This window comes from Patella vulgata, chromosome 2 (assembly GCF_932274485.2).
Source record: "Patella vulgata chromosome 2, xgPatVulg1.2, whole genome shotgun sequence".
Lineage (NCBI taxonomy): Eukaryota > Metazoa > Mollusca > Gastropoda > Patellidae > Patella > Patella vulgata.
In genome coordinates, this window is record NC_065880.2 from 68,058,574 (window position 1) to 68,072,292 (window position 13,719).

The following is a 13,719-nucleotide window of genomic DNA, read 5'->3' on the forward strand; positions in this document are numbered from 1 at the left end:
TACAAATTAAAATATTGTATTAACTTAAATGATAAAGGTCTACTATGAAGTAGCAGGATGAATTGAATAATGAAAGGTTATTTATTGTATTATTTATTTTAGGACACCGGGGAAGGACCTGTAACAAAACACATCCGATTAACTGCTGCTTTAATTCTCAGGAACATAGCTCGCTATTCACCAGTAGGAAGGAGGTATGTACAATACAGGAATTACACAGCAATCATCACTTACAAAACATGTTTGATTAATATCATGTTCAAGCTTTCACCTACTTAGAGTAAGGTATTTGCTTATATACCTTGGAAACCACAACAATAAAATGAATAGTCCAGAGATATATGTTACATATTATATTTGTCTTAAATTTTGCATACCTGCGACAAGATTTCACAAATCCTTATCAAGCATATCAACACAAATAAATAAAATGTAAACCTCAGTCAGGTCACAGCGAATCATAAAAATTTTAGGTTTTTTTTTTTTTAACTAATCCACAAAGAATTACAAAGTGCTCTGTATTAATCCCTTAATTTGTCTTCTATACTTATTACAAGCCTCTGAATATAAGACTAACATTTAGTTATATCATTGTAGATATGATTCTTGTGTCAGATTGAGTCTTTCCAATAACTTTCATAAAAATATTTTACAAAGTAAGGTTTTATAGTAATATACTATTAGGGGATATTTGATTTTGGGGGCATAATACTAAAATATGCAAATGACTACGAAAAAAGTCACTATAGAACCTAACAGAAGAAACATTTCCAGTTACATGTGACGCCCAAACGCACCAATAGCTACCGCATGGAATGCAGGTGATGCTTGGGATCATCATGGGGGTCCAACACAAGATTTGCACGACTCTGACTTTGAATGTTACAGTCATTGTGGCATTGAATTCCAGGGTGGAAACATCAGTTTAATTGTTTTAGTGACCAGAAAACAAATTTTGATATGCGTCGGCTTACCCAAAATGAAAGGTTACGTGCCCTTGGCATGCTACAGATCGGCACAACACAGGCGGTTGTGGCGCGGACGATGAATGTTTCTCAGTCTGTCATAAGCAGGCTATGGTCCAGATACCGTGATACACAATCTGTACAGGACAGACCACGCTCAGGTCGACCAAGGGCGACAACTCAAGCCCAGGATCGATTTATCCGTACCTTGGCCTTGAGAAATCGTGTCATCACAGCAAATCAGATCAGCGCTCGTCTTCAAACAGACACTGGTGTGAGAGTGAGTGGCCAGACGATTCGGAATCGACTGCATAGGGGTCACCTTCGCGCCCGACGTCCTCGCGTGATCCCTTGTTTGAGAGATCATCACATTCAGGCAAGACGTCGTTGGTGTAGGGATCGTCAACACTGGGATAATCGACGCTGGAGCAATGTGATGTTTTCAGATGAGTCAAGGTTCACTGTTGATTTTTTGGACAGACGTAGGAGGGTGTGGCGTCGTCTAAACGAGCGCTTCCAAGACGTTAACGTCATCAGACATGATCGATTTGGGGGTGGTTCTGTTATGGTGTGGGGAGGCATCACTGTTGCTGGAAGAACGGCTTTACATGTTGTTGCAGGGCGTGTTACAGGCCAGTACTATCGGGAAAACATCTTGGCAGTCCATGTTGTGCCGTTCGCACGACGTCATGGCGCCGTTTCATCTTCCAGGATGACAACGCAAGATGTCACAGGGCCAGGATCATTACAGGTTACCTCCAACAACAGAACATCACCACATTACCTTGGCCAGCACTGAGTCCCGACCTCTCCCCCATCGAGCATGTCTGGGACATGCTTGGACAGAGGTTACGTCAACGTCAACAACGTCCTGCCAATGTCCAAGAACTTGCTGCTGCGTTGCAACAGGAATGGGACAATCTGGACCAAAATGACCTTAGACGTCTCATTAGGAGTATGCCACGTCGGATCAATGCTTGTTTGGCAAACAGAGGAGGATTTACCCGTTACTGACTTGGTTGTGATGCTGTGGTAACTTTGCTGTTTGACCCCGGGTATAATTTTACCCTTATAATGGTCAGTCTGTGCCTTACTTAGTCTAACGATCATTTGGAATAAATCGATGAATGTGAACTTCATTTCATTTTGTCATTTGTTTCTTCGTCAGTTTCATTAGGTGACTTTAATAACACTTAAAAATCAAATATCCCCTACTTTTTTTGAATAGTATAGTATTCATCTTTTAATAACCTTTACATCCATTTGATTTTTTTTTTTTTTTTTTTTTTTTTTTTTTTTTTTTTTCCAGTTTGATAAGAAAGAAAGAGGGTCAAATAAGTTATGTAACAATGAGTGCTGTTGAATCATCTACTGCTCTTGCCAACTGTTTATGGGAGATATTAAACCAACATTGACAAATATTAGACATTAACATGGCTGTCCATACGTACATCATATTCATTTCTCTCTCTCAGGCATTATCATTTTTATATCATTTACTTGTCTTTTATACCATGCCATTGTGTCTGGTTGTTAATCATAATATTATTTATACAGCATAAATTATTACATTTTATAACTTTTTCTACTGCTGTTAATAATCTTAAGTTCATTATTAATAACATCGGATTAAGTTTCATGTTAATATCCTTCTCATCTTATTATTTTGTATCATATTGTCATTTATTTGCATTTTTTCATTAAATTGTTCATAATGCTAATTGCCTTGAGACAGTATTTGTATGTTCTGTAGTTAACTAGGAAAATGGCTAGAGGTATATATTATATAGAATATGTTTAAACTATCATATTTCTTACTCAGTGTCTTCAATCTAAATGTATTTAAAGAAAACATGAACAATTTCATATATGTTGTAATATTTCACAGGTTTTTCTTTTTCAAATTTTTATGAAATTGTTTCATAAATCTTCATTTTAATTAAAATTAAATTTTTGTCTGCTAAATATCCTGTGTTTTTATAATTGAAATAATTTAAAGATGTATCATTTTAGTCCCCAAATGACCTGATATTAAGTGGACATTGCATCTCATAGTTCTTATTTTACTCTGAAATAGTCTTGCTTTTAGGACCGTGGACTAATGACTAGTTCAATGCTAATAAGACACTTTATCTCTATTCCAGTCTATGGTTATATCTAAGTTTAATTCATGTTGGTCTACCATTATACTTATAAATTTGCTACTTTGACGTTTTAAGTAAAGCATGTATGATACAATAAAAACTAACTGTACTTCACTGTTAGCATTAGTTGGAGTGAACAGAAAAATGGTACATGTACGTATTTCTGGAACCAGCTTAATATACTGCACTAATTACAGCACATCTTAATGTGGTACTTGGGGCATTTTATACCTAACACACAGGTCTGTTCTTTTGCAAAACTAGTCTGGAGCATGGCACATTACCGATAGGCTCATTGCTAATTATTCTTGTTTGCAGAAGGTATTCATTATTATTACCCATTCCACTTGTGAATCACCTTTCTTTGTGGTTTGAAGCTAATCTTTTCAATGTAAAATAGTTTGAACCATAGCAGGTATCTGATAGTAATTCGGTTGGTAGATTGTTACTCTTCTGAAGACGTCAAACTTGCTGACTAAAAATCTATAGGCTAAACACTGCAGTCGGGAGTCACTGATAATTCTTTGCAATAAGAACAAATACACTTATGTCTAGGTTTGCAACTTTCTGGAAAAATATCAACAGTGAAAACCCCCTATTATTAGTTAAGATTATTGTCATTCCATACCTGTATAATTATATTGATTTACTGCTTCTAAGGTATTTTCTTAGTTTGTAACAACTAAATATACACACATAAAATATAGAGAATAACCTCTAAAGATAAATAAAATATTTTTTATTCATTTCTTCAATTCAAATACATTTATTGACATACTTTCAATTGAGTGTGATATATCACATTTGTCAATCAATAGAATATTGTAATCTTACTTAAAATAACTTTGTTAAGGATGCAAACCAATTCATTCAAGATTAAAATATAAAAGCATCAACTACATTATACACTTCATCAAAGCATATATACAGCCAATAACATAAGTATTGATATTTTACCAGTATTGAATTTAAGGATTCTCTGGGCTAAAGCCAAATATAAACCAGCGGCTGCCAGGCAGGATATCCCCACATTTTGCAAGAGATGGATAGAGAACAAGCTAAACAAAAAGCGATTTTTTGTACAATTAAGGGCCATAATTCAGGAAGTTATGATCCGATATTAATATGCGTGAATATCGACAGGAACCAAGATCTTTAGGTTATGAAGATATATTTCTTCGTTTTTCATCAAAATAGGATCAATATTCTGACTTCTAATAGAGGGTCCACAACCTTGATATACCATATATTTACACTACTTGCGGATGAGGGGTGGCCATTTTGTCCAGATCATTAGGATGTAACGGTGATATAATTATTCCGGATCATTAGGATGTAACGGTGATATATTCCAATGTTTTTTTTTAAATCAGATAAAAATTGTGACCTCTAGAGGGACCACAAGCTGAAAACATGATATTTCGTACAATCAAGGGCCATAATTCAGGAAGTTATGATCCGATATATCGAAAGGAACCCAGATCTTTGGGTTATAAACATGTATTTCAAGTTTCATCAAAATTGTGACCTTCGAACTCAAGTGTCATTACAGTGTAACAGTGATATATTCAAATGTTTTTTTAAGTCAGATATTAATTGTGACCTCTAGAGGGACCACGAGCTAAAAACGTGATTTTCTTACAATCAGGGGCAATAATTCAGAAAGTTACAATCCGATATGCGCAAATATTGAAAGGAACCAAGATCTTTGGGTTATAAACATGCATTTCAAGTTTCATCAAAATCAGATGAAAATTGTGACCTTTTAGAGTGTCCACAAGCTAAAAACATGATTTTTCATACAATCAGGGGCCATAATCCATGAAGTTATGGTTCGATATATGCCAATATCGAAAGGAACGAAGATCTTTGGGAGATAGACCTATATTTTAAGTTTAGTCAAAATTGAATGAAAATTGTGACCTGTAGAGTGTCCACAAACAAATTGTGAACGGATGGGCGCAACAACAATATAGGTCCAAATGAAAATGTGGACATATAAAAAGCAATCACAGATATTAAAGGTTGAGTGTTGATAAAAGTGCTTTAATGTATACCAATTTAATAACTTTTCAACATGTAAAGAATTAGATTGTCCTTCTCAAAAAAATTTAGGTTCAAAATATGACTAACAAAAATTGCTTAACTACTGTTATGTGCTACAGATAAGGGCTTTCCTTGTTAAATTATGGCCCCACAATGACTGAACAATTTTCATATTGTCTTTTCGTTAGTCATAAAAAAACAATTAAAGCAATAGCAACAAATATAAATAACAAATATAAATTTTCCCATAAAACTGCAACAATAACAATTGATAGTAACAAATAAAAAATATGAAAGGCGGGGGACAATTAGGTTTTAAGTAAAAGCTTACCACAGATATGGCTTAATTTATAAAGGAAATGAGATTTTAAATCACATTTAATCAACCTACTCTACTAATAAGTAAACAATGCATTCATTCTTTCAAAGTAAAAACACTTGTAAAGAAATGTAGACTGTGGACCAATTAACTCCTTAATAAAATCACAGCCGATGTGGAATTTTACCTTTACTTGATTCATATTTTATCACAGACATTGACATGGCACTATCTTCACCGATGTTCTTTATTATAATTATAAAATTTCTAGGCATGAACATGGCATCAGTAGTTACATCTCATTTTACTCATATTTCTTAGATTATAAAGTTAATAACAGTTTAGTTATGCACACATTAGCTGTCAAACATTACAACAATATTGCAAGCAGATTTTATTGGGGGAAACTAACTGAAAACCTTCATATATTTTGAAATTAATTAGACAATGTATGTTCACTGGTTTTACTGGTTTTAATGTACAATATAACACATAACATTGTATATTCAATATACATAATCAACACTTAAAATTTATATTCATTAATTTTACCACCATAATGTACAATATAAGACGGTAATATTCTATTTGTATCAAATACAACCAACTCTTTCTTGTCAGCTGAAATGTGTGAATCATACCCTGGTTCAACTTGAGAACTGCTTCGTAAAGATGTACAGGTATAAGACTAAAATGAAAAAAAAAATGTAAAAAATTTACTAGTTACATAGTCATACCGGTTATGTCAACACTAAAATCTGATCAAGGGCAACAACCCATGAGAGAAATGGGGTTTAATGTCCACTTGACACAAACTAGGCCATTTCAGGACTGAAGTAATTATCAGAAATATTTACAAGCAGTTGCCATGCAAGATATGCCCACATTTTGTAAGAGATGGACAGAGAACAAGCTAAAAAAAAGAAGTGATTTTTCTTGTACAATCAGGGGCCATAATCCAGGAAGTTACGGTCCTATATAAGGAACCTAGATCTTCGGAATATAAACATATTTTAAGTTTCATCAAAATCAGATAAAAATTGTAACCGCTAGAGGGTCCACACTCCACAACTTTAGTATTACATACTTTTACACTATTTGCGTAGGCCTACTAGGAGCGGCCATTTTGTCAGGCAGTTTTGATCCGATTTTCACGAAATTTGAACTCATCCATCATTAACGTGTAACGATGATATTTGTAAAACCTTTTAAAATCAGATAAAAATTGTGACCTCTAGACGGTTCATAAGCTAAAATTGTGATTTTTATTACAAGGCACAAATATCGAAAGGAACAAAAATCTTTGGATTATAAACATACATTTCAAGTTTCATCAAAATCGGATAAAAACTGTGTCTACAACCTCGGTATGACATACGTTTACACTATTTGCATACAAGGAGCGGACATTTTCTCTGAAACATACATTTCAAGTTTCATCAAAATCGGATAAAAACTGTGTCTACAACCTCGGTATGACATACGTTTACACTATTTGCGTACAAGGAGCGGACATTTTCTCTGGCAGCTTTGGTCAGCTTTTTACGAAATTCGAACTTAACTTCATTGATGTGTAACAGTGACATATTTAAACGTTTTCAAAATTGAATACAAATTATGACTTCTAGCGGGTCCACAAGCTAAAAATGCAATTTTTCGAACAATCAGGGCCATAATACAGTTTTGGTCTAATTTTCATACAATCAAACTCAACCGACATTACAGTGTAGCAGTGACATATTCGAATGTTTTTTTAAATCAGATAAAAATTGGTACTTCTAGAGGGGCCACAAGCTAAAAACGTCATTTTTCGTACAATCAGGGCCATAATTCAGGAAGTACTATCCAATATGTGCAACTATTTAAAGGAACCAAGATCTCTGGGTTATAAACATGTATTTCAAGTTTCATCAAAATGGTGACCTGAAAAGTGTCCACAAAGAAATCGTGGACAGACGGCGACAATATACGTCCACATGAAAATGTGGTCATAAAATAATTACCATGGCTTAAATAAAAATGCATGGAAATGGTATATTAGGAAAATTAGACACACCTTTCCAAGTAATACCTGGCACAATAAAAGCTTTGTAGCACCTTGAATATAACCCATTGAATACGTTGGATATTCACTAAAATAAATACCATTGCCATATTTACTGCCATGTGTTTGTTTAAAGCCAGAATCACCTGAAACAATAAATTAAATAATAACAGGTCCTACCTTTCCAAGTAAAACTTGACATAATAATAATCTGGTAGATCCCCTTATATAACCCATTGAATAATCGGGATATTCACTAAAATAAACACCATCTCCATACCACTGTTTACCACTCGATGCTTGCTTAAAGTCAGGATCTCCTGGAAAATTGTTTAATCGTCTGTAAACAGGGGTATGGTTTGATGGTCAGCTTCTATTTACATGGGATGCCATAGAAACAAATACAAACATTGATAGGTAAAGTTATGAAAATCTGAGAGTAGGATAGGTATTTCAAGAAATCTCTGTATAAATAAGGAAAGCTGAAATTTGTGATATTATATCAGAGATGGGATTTCGCCCGTATACTCCAGACATGTCCGACACTATTTTCCAAACTAGCTATTATACTATTCAATCTAAACACATATTTTATAATATTACTAAAATAATATGAAACTTTTACCTAGCTTTTTAAATCCATTTTCACAGATAGGCTGAATATTAGCTTCAGCAGTGCCATGAAATGCCAGAACTGGAAGAGCACTGCCATCTCCACGTAATTTCTTCAGTTGTTGTTTAGCTTCTCTATTATCACATAATGTATAAGATATTAAAATTGTAGGCAAAAAATATCAAAGTAGTGGTATAATAGTTGTTTTTGTTAATAATACTATGTATTTTGTAATGACAATGGGTTGGAAGAGTAAGAGAGAGAGAGGAATGGGGTTTAACATCCACTAAAACACAAACTAGGTCATTTCCGGACTAACATATGGTTCAATTTTACTTCAATAGTTCATTTGCACGTAGGTGTTTTTAGCAGTGGGAGGAAACCGTACCACCACAAGAAAACCCACCAGATTAAACAGGCTACCCTACGCCTTGTTACGTACAATCAAGAAATCGCCCCCCACACACACACACACACACACACACACCAATATGTCGAGAACAAAATTTTTAAACCAGCGGTTGTCATGCAAGATACACCCACATTTAGCAAGAGATGAATAGTCAACAAACTAAAGTAAAAACATAAATTTTCGTACAATCAAGGGCCATAATTCAGTAAGTTATGGTCTGAAATATGCGAATATCAAAAGGAACTGAGATCTTTGGGATATAAACATACATTTTAAGTTTCATCAAAATCGGATACAAATTGTGACCTCTAGAGGGTCTACAACCTTTGTATTACATACTTTTACACTATTTGCGTACAAGAAGCAGCCATTTTGTCAGACAGTTTCGTTTCAATTTTCCCGGAATTCGAACTCAACCTCCAAAATGGTGTAACAGTGATATATTCGAACGTTTTTTAAATCAGATAAAAATTGTGTCATCTCCAGAGGAACACAAGCTAAAAACTAAATTTTTCGTACAATCAGGGGCCATAATCCAGGAAGTTATGGTCCGATCTGCATGAATGTCGAAAGGATCAAAGATCTTTGGGTTAACATACATTTCATCAAAATCGGATAAATATTGTGACCTAGAGTGTACATCAAGGGCCATAATCCATAAGTTACGGTCCGATACATGCTAATATCGAGAGAAACTTTTGGAGATAAACCTATATTTCAAATTGTGGTGGTCGCAACAGACAGGAGCGACGACAATATAAGTCCACTTGAAAATGTGGGCGTATAAAAATATCGAGAATAAAAAAATTTAAACATGATTGGACCTACTAAAATTTACCTTTCAAGAATCAGATTTTTTAAAGAAAAAAATTTGGATCTAAAACAAAGAAATATATGAAGTCCTCTGTTTGAAAAGATGAGCTCAATTGGAAATTACTCCGGTTTTTTTAAGGGTTTTTTTTTAGGGGTAATGTAGAGGTGGGAATTTTTTTATTATTAGGACTAATAATTTACTGACTTATTAATCATATGCAAGTTCTAATAAATTTGAGCCAGTAAGGCTGGACTCTGTAACCCATAAGACCTGGGTTTGATTTCGGTAAGGACAAGTAACAGAGACTGTACAATTGGTCAGGTAATTTATTTTAGTATGTGAAATTAAACTTAAACGGTACTTACGCAAACTTTTTTTTCAGAACTGGATTGACAACGTATTCCACTTTTGTAACGGAATACCTAAAATCAAATTTAACATAGAAACATGGTTTAAAGGAGCAGTCCCAGATTTCACAGATCACTGCAATAAAAGTCGATCTAAGTATATAAATCAAAAGTTAAAATGTTACTAAATAGTCCATTTGAAAATCTCAAATTAAAATACCCTTCCATTATATGAGTGACTTGCTAATTGTGATGATCACTAGCCACAATAATTTCATCAAGTATACAGCCAGTCACTTCTGGGGTGATTGAGATGGTTGCACAGGACGTTGATGTTTGGAAATGTCTTTCATGTCGATTATACCAGTAACTATTCACAAAATATATGAGGTGCACCTATACTTGTGTACATAAATTCAGAACACGATAATGCTACATAACATAAAAAATATTTGTAGTTGAAGTCAATTAAAAAAGGGAATGGAAGCTTACTGACCACATTTCCTGAAGCTGACGATTTCTGGTGACCTAATTCTGGCCTCTATTAATCCGATTATAAATGTCAGATGAGCACAATTTTGAAATGACACCCTTAGTACAGATTATATTTTATTCCTGATTCTCGGTCATTCTTCTTGACAGATCACAGGACTCCTGAGACGAGACTGGTTACTGTTTAGTTTTTTTGAAAATGCAATGGTTTATCAACTTACTATCTCTATGTTGAATTGTTTAATCAGTAGACTGATTCTTAAATAGTTGCAAAATTTGTTTAGAATACAAGCATTTAGTATTGTGAATAAGCAGCTAACTTGCAACTGTTCAGTTTGGAGTGTATCATTTAGAAACAACTAGTAACAGTGTGTGATGCAGTATTGGTTGTTTTCTGGACAGTGGTTTAACAACTTTCTGAACAACAGTCAAGTAATTAAACATGGCTGTTGGCTTCAACTAATGAATTGAGAATTCACTGTTTTTTCTTCAAAACCAAATAGCAAGCAGTTCCCAGAATAAAGATCGGGGCCCTTATTCACGAAAACTTAAACTAAGTTACAACCGAAATTTTAAGAAATACTGCCACTTTATTGGATATATGCAAATTGATTTTACTGGTCAACCAATCGAATTGCACTATTTCTTAAAATTTCGATTGTATCTTAGTTTAAGTTTTCGTGAATAAGGGCCCTGGGTATTTTCAGTTTCCAAATATGTTATATTAATCCTTATACTTACTTTCCATTGGTTCCAATAAGACGGCCAAATTGTGATTCTGCCACCCTAAAATGGTACTCTTCTGGTCTACTGTCATCATATGATCGTTTAGGAACCAGAGTAAAATAAACTGTCTTTGTACCTTTTAATGCATCTTCTTCACCCTTTAAAAGCTTATGTCCTCCTTTTACAGATAACTAAAATACAGTAAGTCGTTTTATATACTCAAATCAATAAAAACCTATGTTTTATAACTAATATTTTGTTATACACTAATTGAAAATTGCAATCTGTCATAGTTTTTATTTTAATACCAACTGAAAGGACCCTTTAAGATTTCCCCAGCACCACTCTGATAGGGGCGACAGACTTTATTTGAAATCCATTAAAGATACATTCCCACGTACAAACTGGGTGATTTGATGATATACTAAAAACATATTCAAACTAATTAATTTATCATAATTTTGCTTCAAATCCTTCTCAAAACATTGTAATTGCCAAGTAATACCCCTGCTATAAAAAAATCGATCAAAGGAAGTCGTGTTTGTGTCATGTGACTTATACTTCTCGGTACCTAGCAACAGGTGCGAAGTCGGAGGAGAATTCATTGCATACACAAGACGATGTTGTCTTTAATTGCTGACTATTTATTACAAATATTTGCCCAAAAGGGTTAAAAACCCTGATCAATATAACAATCCCATAAAAACATATCTGATTGCGAGTGTACAAATTATAAACCATATTCTCTTCGTACCAATATAATAAGACTGATGTAAAAATACTCTGATTACAAATACTTACCTTTTCATTACGAAAAACTTTAACTGGTTTATGTGATCCTCCATCCCGATATTCCGTCATCTCCTTTAAATCAACTGTATATTTACGATCTCGATGATCAGTAAAAGTTACCTTCCTTTCTCTATCTATAAGAGCTTTTTCTAATTTACTTGTTATTCCTGGTCCAAATGAACGGCGCCTTCCGCCAGGTGTTTCTTCGTATTCCCAGTCAACAAATTTGTTTATCATCTGTCTCTCTATTTTCTGCCGTTCTACTGAAGTCCACGACTGAATTTTGTCATTTACCTGAGGTAAGCAATCACTCACTTGTTTGGAAAGTCCTTTTATGGTCATTGTATTGTTGGACTTATCATGTTTTAATTTAACATGAAATGTATGAGCTATCTCTTTTAGTTCGTCTATCTACAAAACAAAGATGAAAGTTTACTAACTAATCTCCACCCAGGTTTCATTCCACTATGACAAACTGCACCAAAACCAAGATAACAGTTTACCAGTTACTGCTATTTTAATGCTTGACTCCCTTCTGACACAATATTAGCTATGAAAGTCACTTTCTATTCAAAAATACACTGTCACTTACCTGATGTTTTTTTAGTTTATCCAACTTTTTTTTATTACATTCTGATATGCTCTTTTCTTCAATTTCCCCATTTATTCTATCATATAACTTCTCCTTCACAACTTCCATCTGTTTCTCATTTTCAGCATATATAGTTAACATCACCTCATCATTATATTTCTTTTGTCTTGGTTCTTTTGTGTTTTCTATCAACAATTATAAATGGAATTGTAATTAAATAAACAATTTTATTTTTTAAAAACATCTTAAAGAGTGGAAAAATTATGGGGTGGTGCAGGTCCGTCATACCCTCCTGTATTTTTTTGTTCTTTACAAAAATAAAGTTTCTATAGTCTTTGATTGATTAAATACTACTTCTAAATAACTCCTTTAAAACAAAGTCCCTGGACATTGTCAATGGTTTGCTAGCTTTGCTCTCAAAGGATTTTCTGCACTTAGAAGCACACTGACAAATTGATCAAACTGACGAAAATTTGTGAAATATATGAATGGCATAATAAAGAGAATATGAGACAAAACTAAAGTATATAAATACAATGTAGAATTACTCTTGCAATATAATTAAGAAGATTTTTTTTTAAAGAGAGCTTTTTTCTCAATTTTTAAATTGGCGAGAGTTTTTTATAGCTCTCGCACCATTTTGTAAACGTGAAGGACTGCTAATGAAACAAAATCTCAAATATGTATCTCTTAAAAGAGAACTCCAACCATTTCAGATGCATGCTTTATGTTTTAAGATCATTCATTTCACCAATGCACAAACCAAATGATCAACTGTTTACCAAATAACACACTGGCTATTTGTTTACAGTGACAGCCAGTTACCCTCAATACATGACAGTTGGCATATTATTGGTTTATTAAAAAGGAAGCGATTGTCTTGTAACTATTTCAATACTACCATGAATGAGTTCTATTTTAATTGCTGTATTGATATATATTTCCCTCATACCACACTACATGACATACTCCTGTTTAAATAAACTCCCATTCACTACATTTCAACCATCTAGTACAGAATACATGTATATCCAAACAAGACTTGAAATGAAAGCAAGTCTTGGAAAGTTTATCCAGTAGACGTGGTACAAGGGTTAATCAGCGAACTGGATGTATGAGATGTGTTGTTGACGTTTTGGAAAGTAGGATGAGGGGAAATGTGTAGGGAGTGAAGTGCTGTAAAGGGATAGTTAGATGTATTATGAATGGTTAGAGTGGCTGTGGTGTTACGGTGAAATACTATGCCGCCACCGTAACACCACAGCTTTATGATTTGTTAGACAGGAGTGATGTAATGGGTGTCAACAACTGGGTATGCTGGTACCGTCGCAACGTAGCCGTGAAATATATATTGTGGGGGGGAAGGGCGGAAACGGAAAAATATACAATGTTGACAGTATGTGTCAGGCATGA

The 13,719-nt window shown here is 34.0% G+C and overlaps 2 protein-coding genes across 5 annotated transcripts in view; one reads left to right on the plus strand and one right to left on the minus strand.

The window, feature by feature from the left end:
- The window catches only part of LOC126811483 (AT-rich interactive domain-containing protein 2), a 36,131-nt gene extending 33,201 nt beyond the window's left edge, over positions 1-2,930 (plus strand). For both annotated transcript variants that reach the window (XM_050537138.2, XM_050537139.2), the window contains exons 19-20: positions 103-194; positions 2,275-2,930. In XM_050537138.2, the coding sequence (XP_050393095.1) occupies positions 103-194; positions 2,275-2,380 (198 nt within the window). In that variant the 3' untranslated portion in view covers positions 2,381-2,930. The remainder of the gene's footprint in view (positions 1-102; positions 195-2,274) is intronic.
- Positions 2,931-3,827: 897 nt separating this feature from the next.
- Positions 3,828-13,719, minus strand: part of LOC126811482 (protein mono-ADP-ribosyltransferase PARP14) — a 39,337-nt gene continuing 29,445 nt past the window's right edge. For 2 of the 3 annotated variants that reach the window (XM_050537132.2, XM_050537133.2), the window contains exons 13-19: positions 12,307-12,491; positions 11,724-12,125; positions 10,938-11,113; positions 9,723-9,779; positions 8,144-8,265; positions 7,699-7,838; positions 3,828-6,162 (exon numbers count right to left, since the gene is read on the minus strand). In XM_050537132.2, coding sequence (XP_050393089.2) covers positions 6,001-6,162; positions 7,699-7,838; positions 8,144-8,265; positions 9,723-9,779; positions 10,938-11,113; positions 11,724-12,125; positions 12,307-12,491 — 1,244 coding nt within the window. In that variant the 3' untranslated portion in view covers positions 3,828-6,000. Of the gene's footprint in view, positions 6,163-7,530; positions 7,665-7,698; positions 7,839-8,143; positions 8,266-9,722; positions 9,780-10,937; positions 11,114-11,723; positions 12,126-12,306; positions 12,492-13,719 lie in introns of all 3 variants that reach the window. The other variant, XM_050537134.2, reaches the window with a different exon arrangement.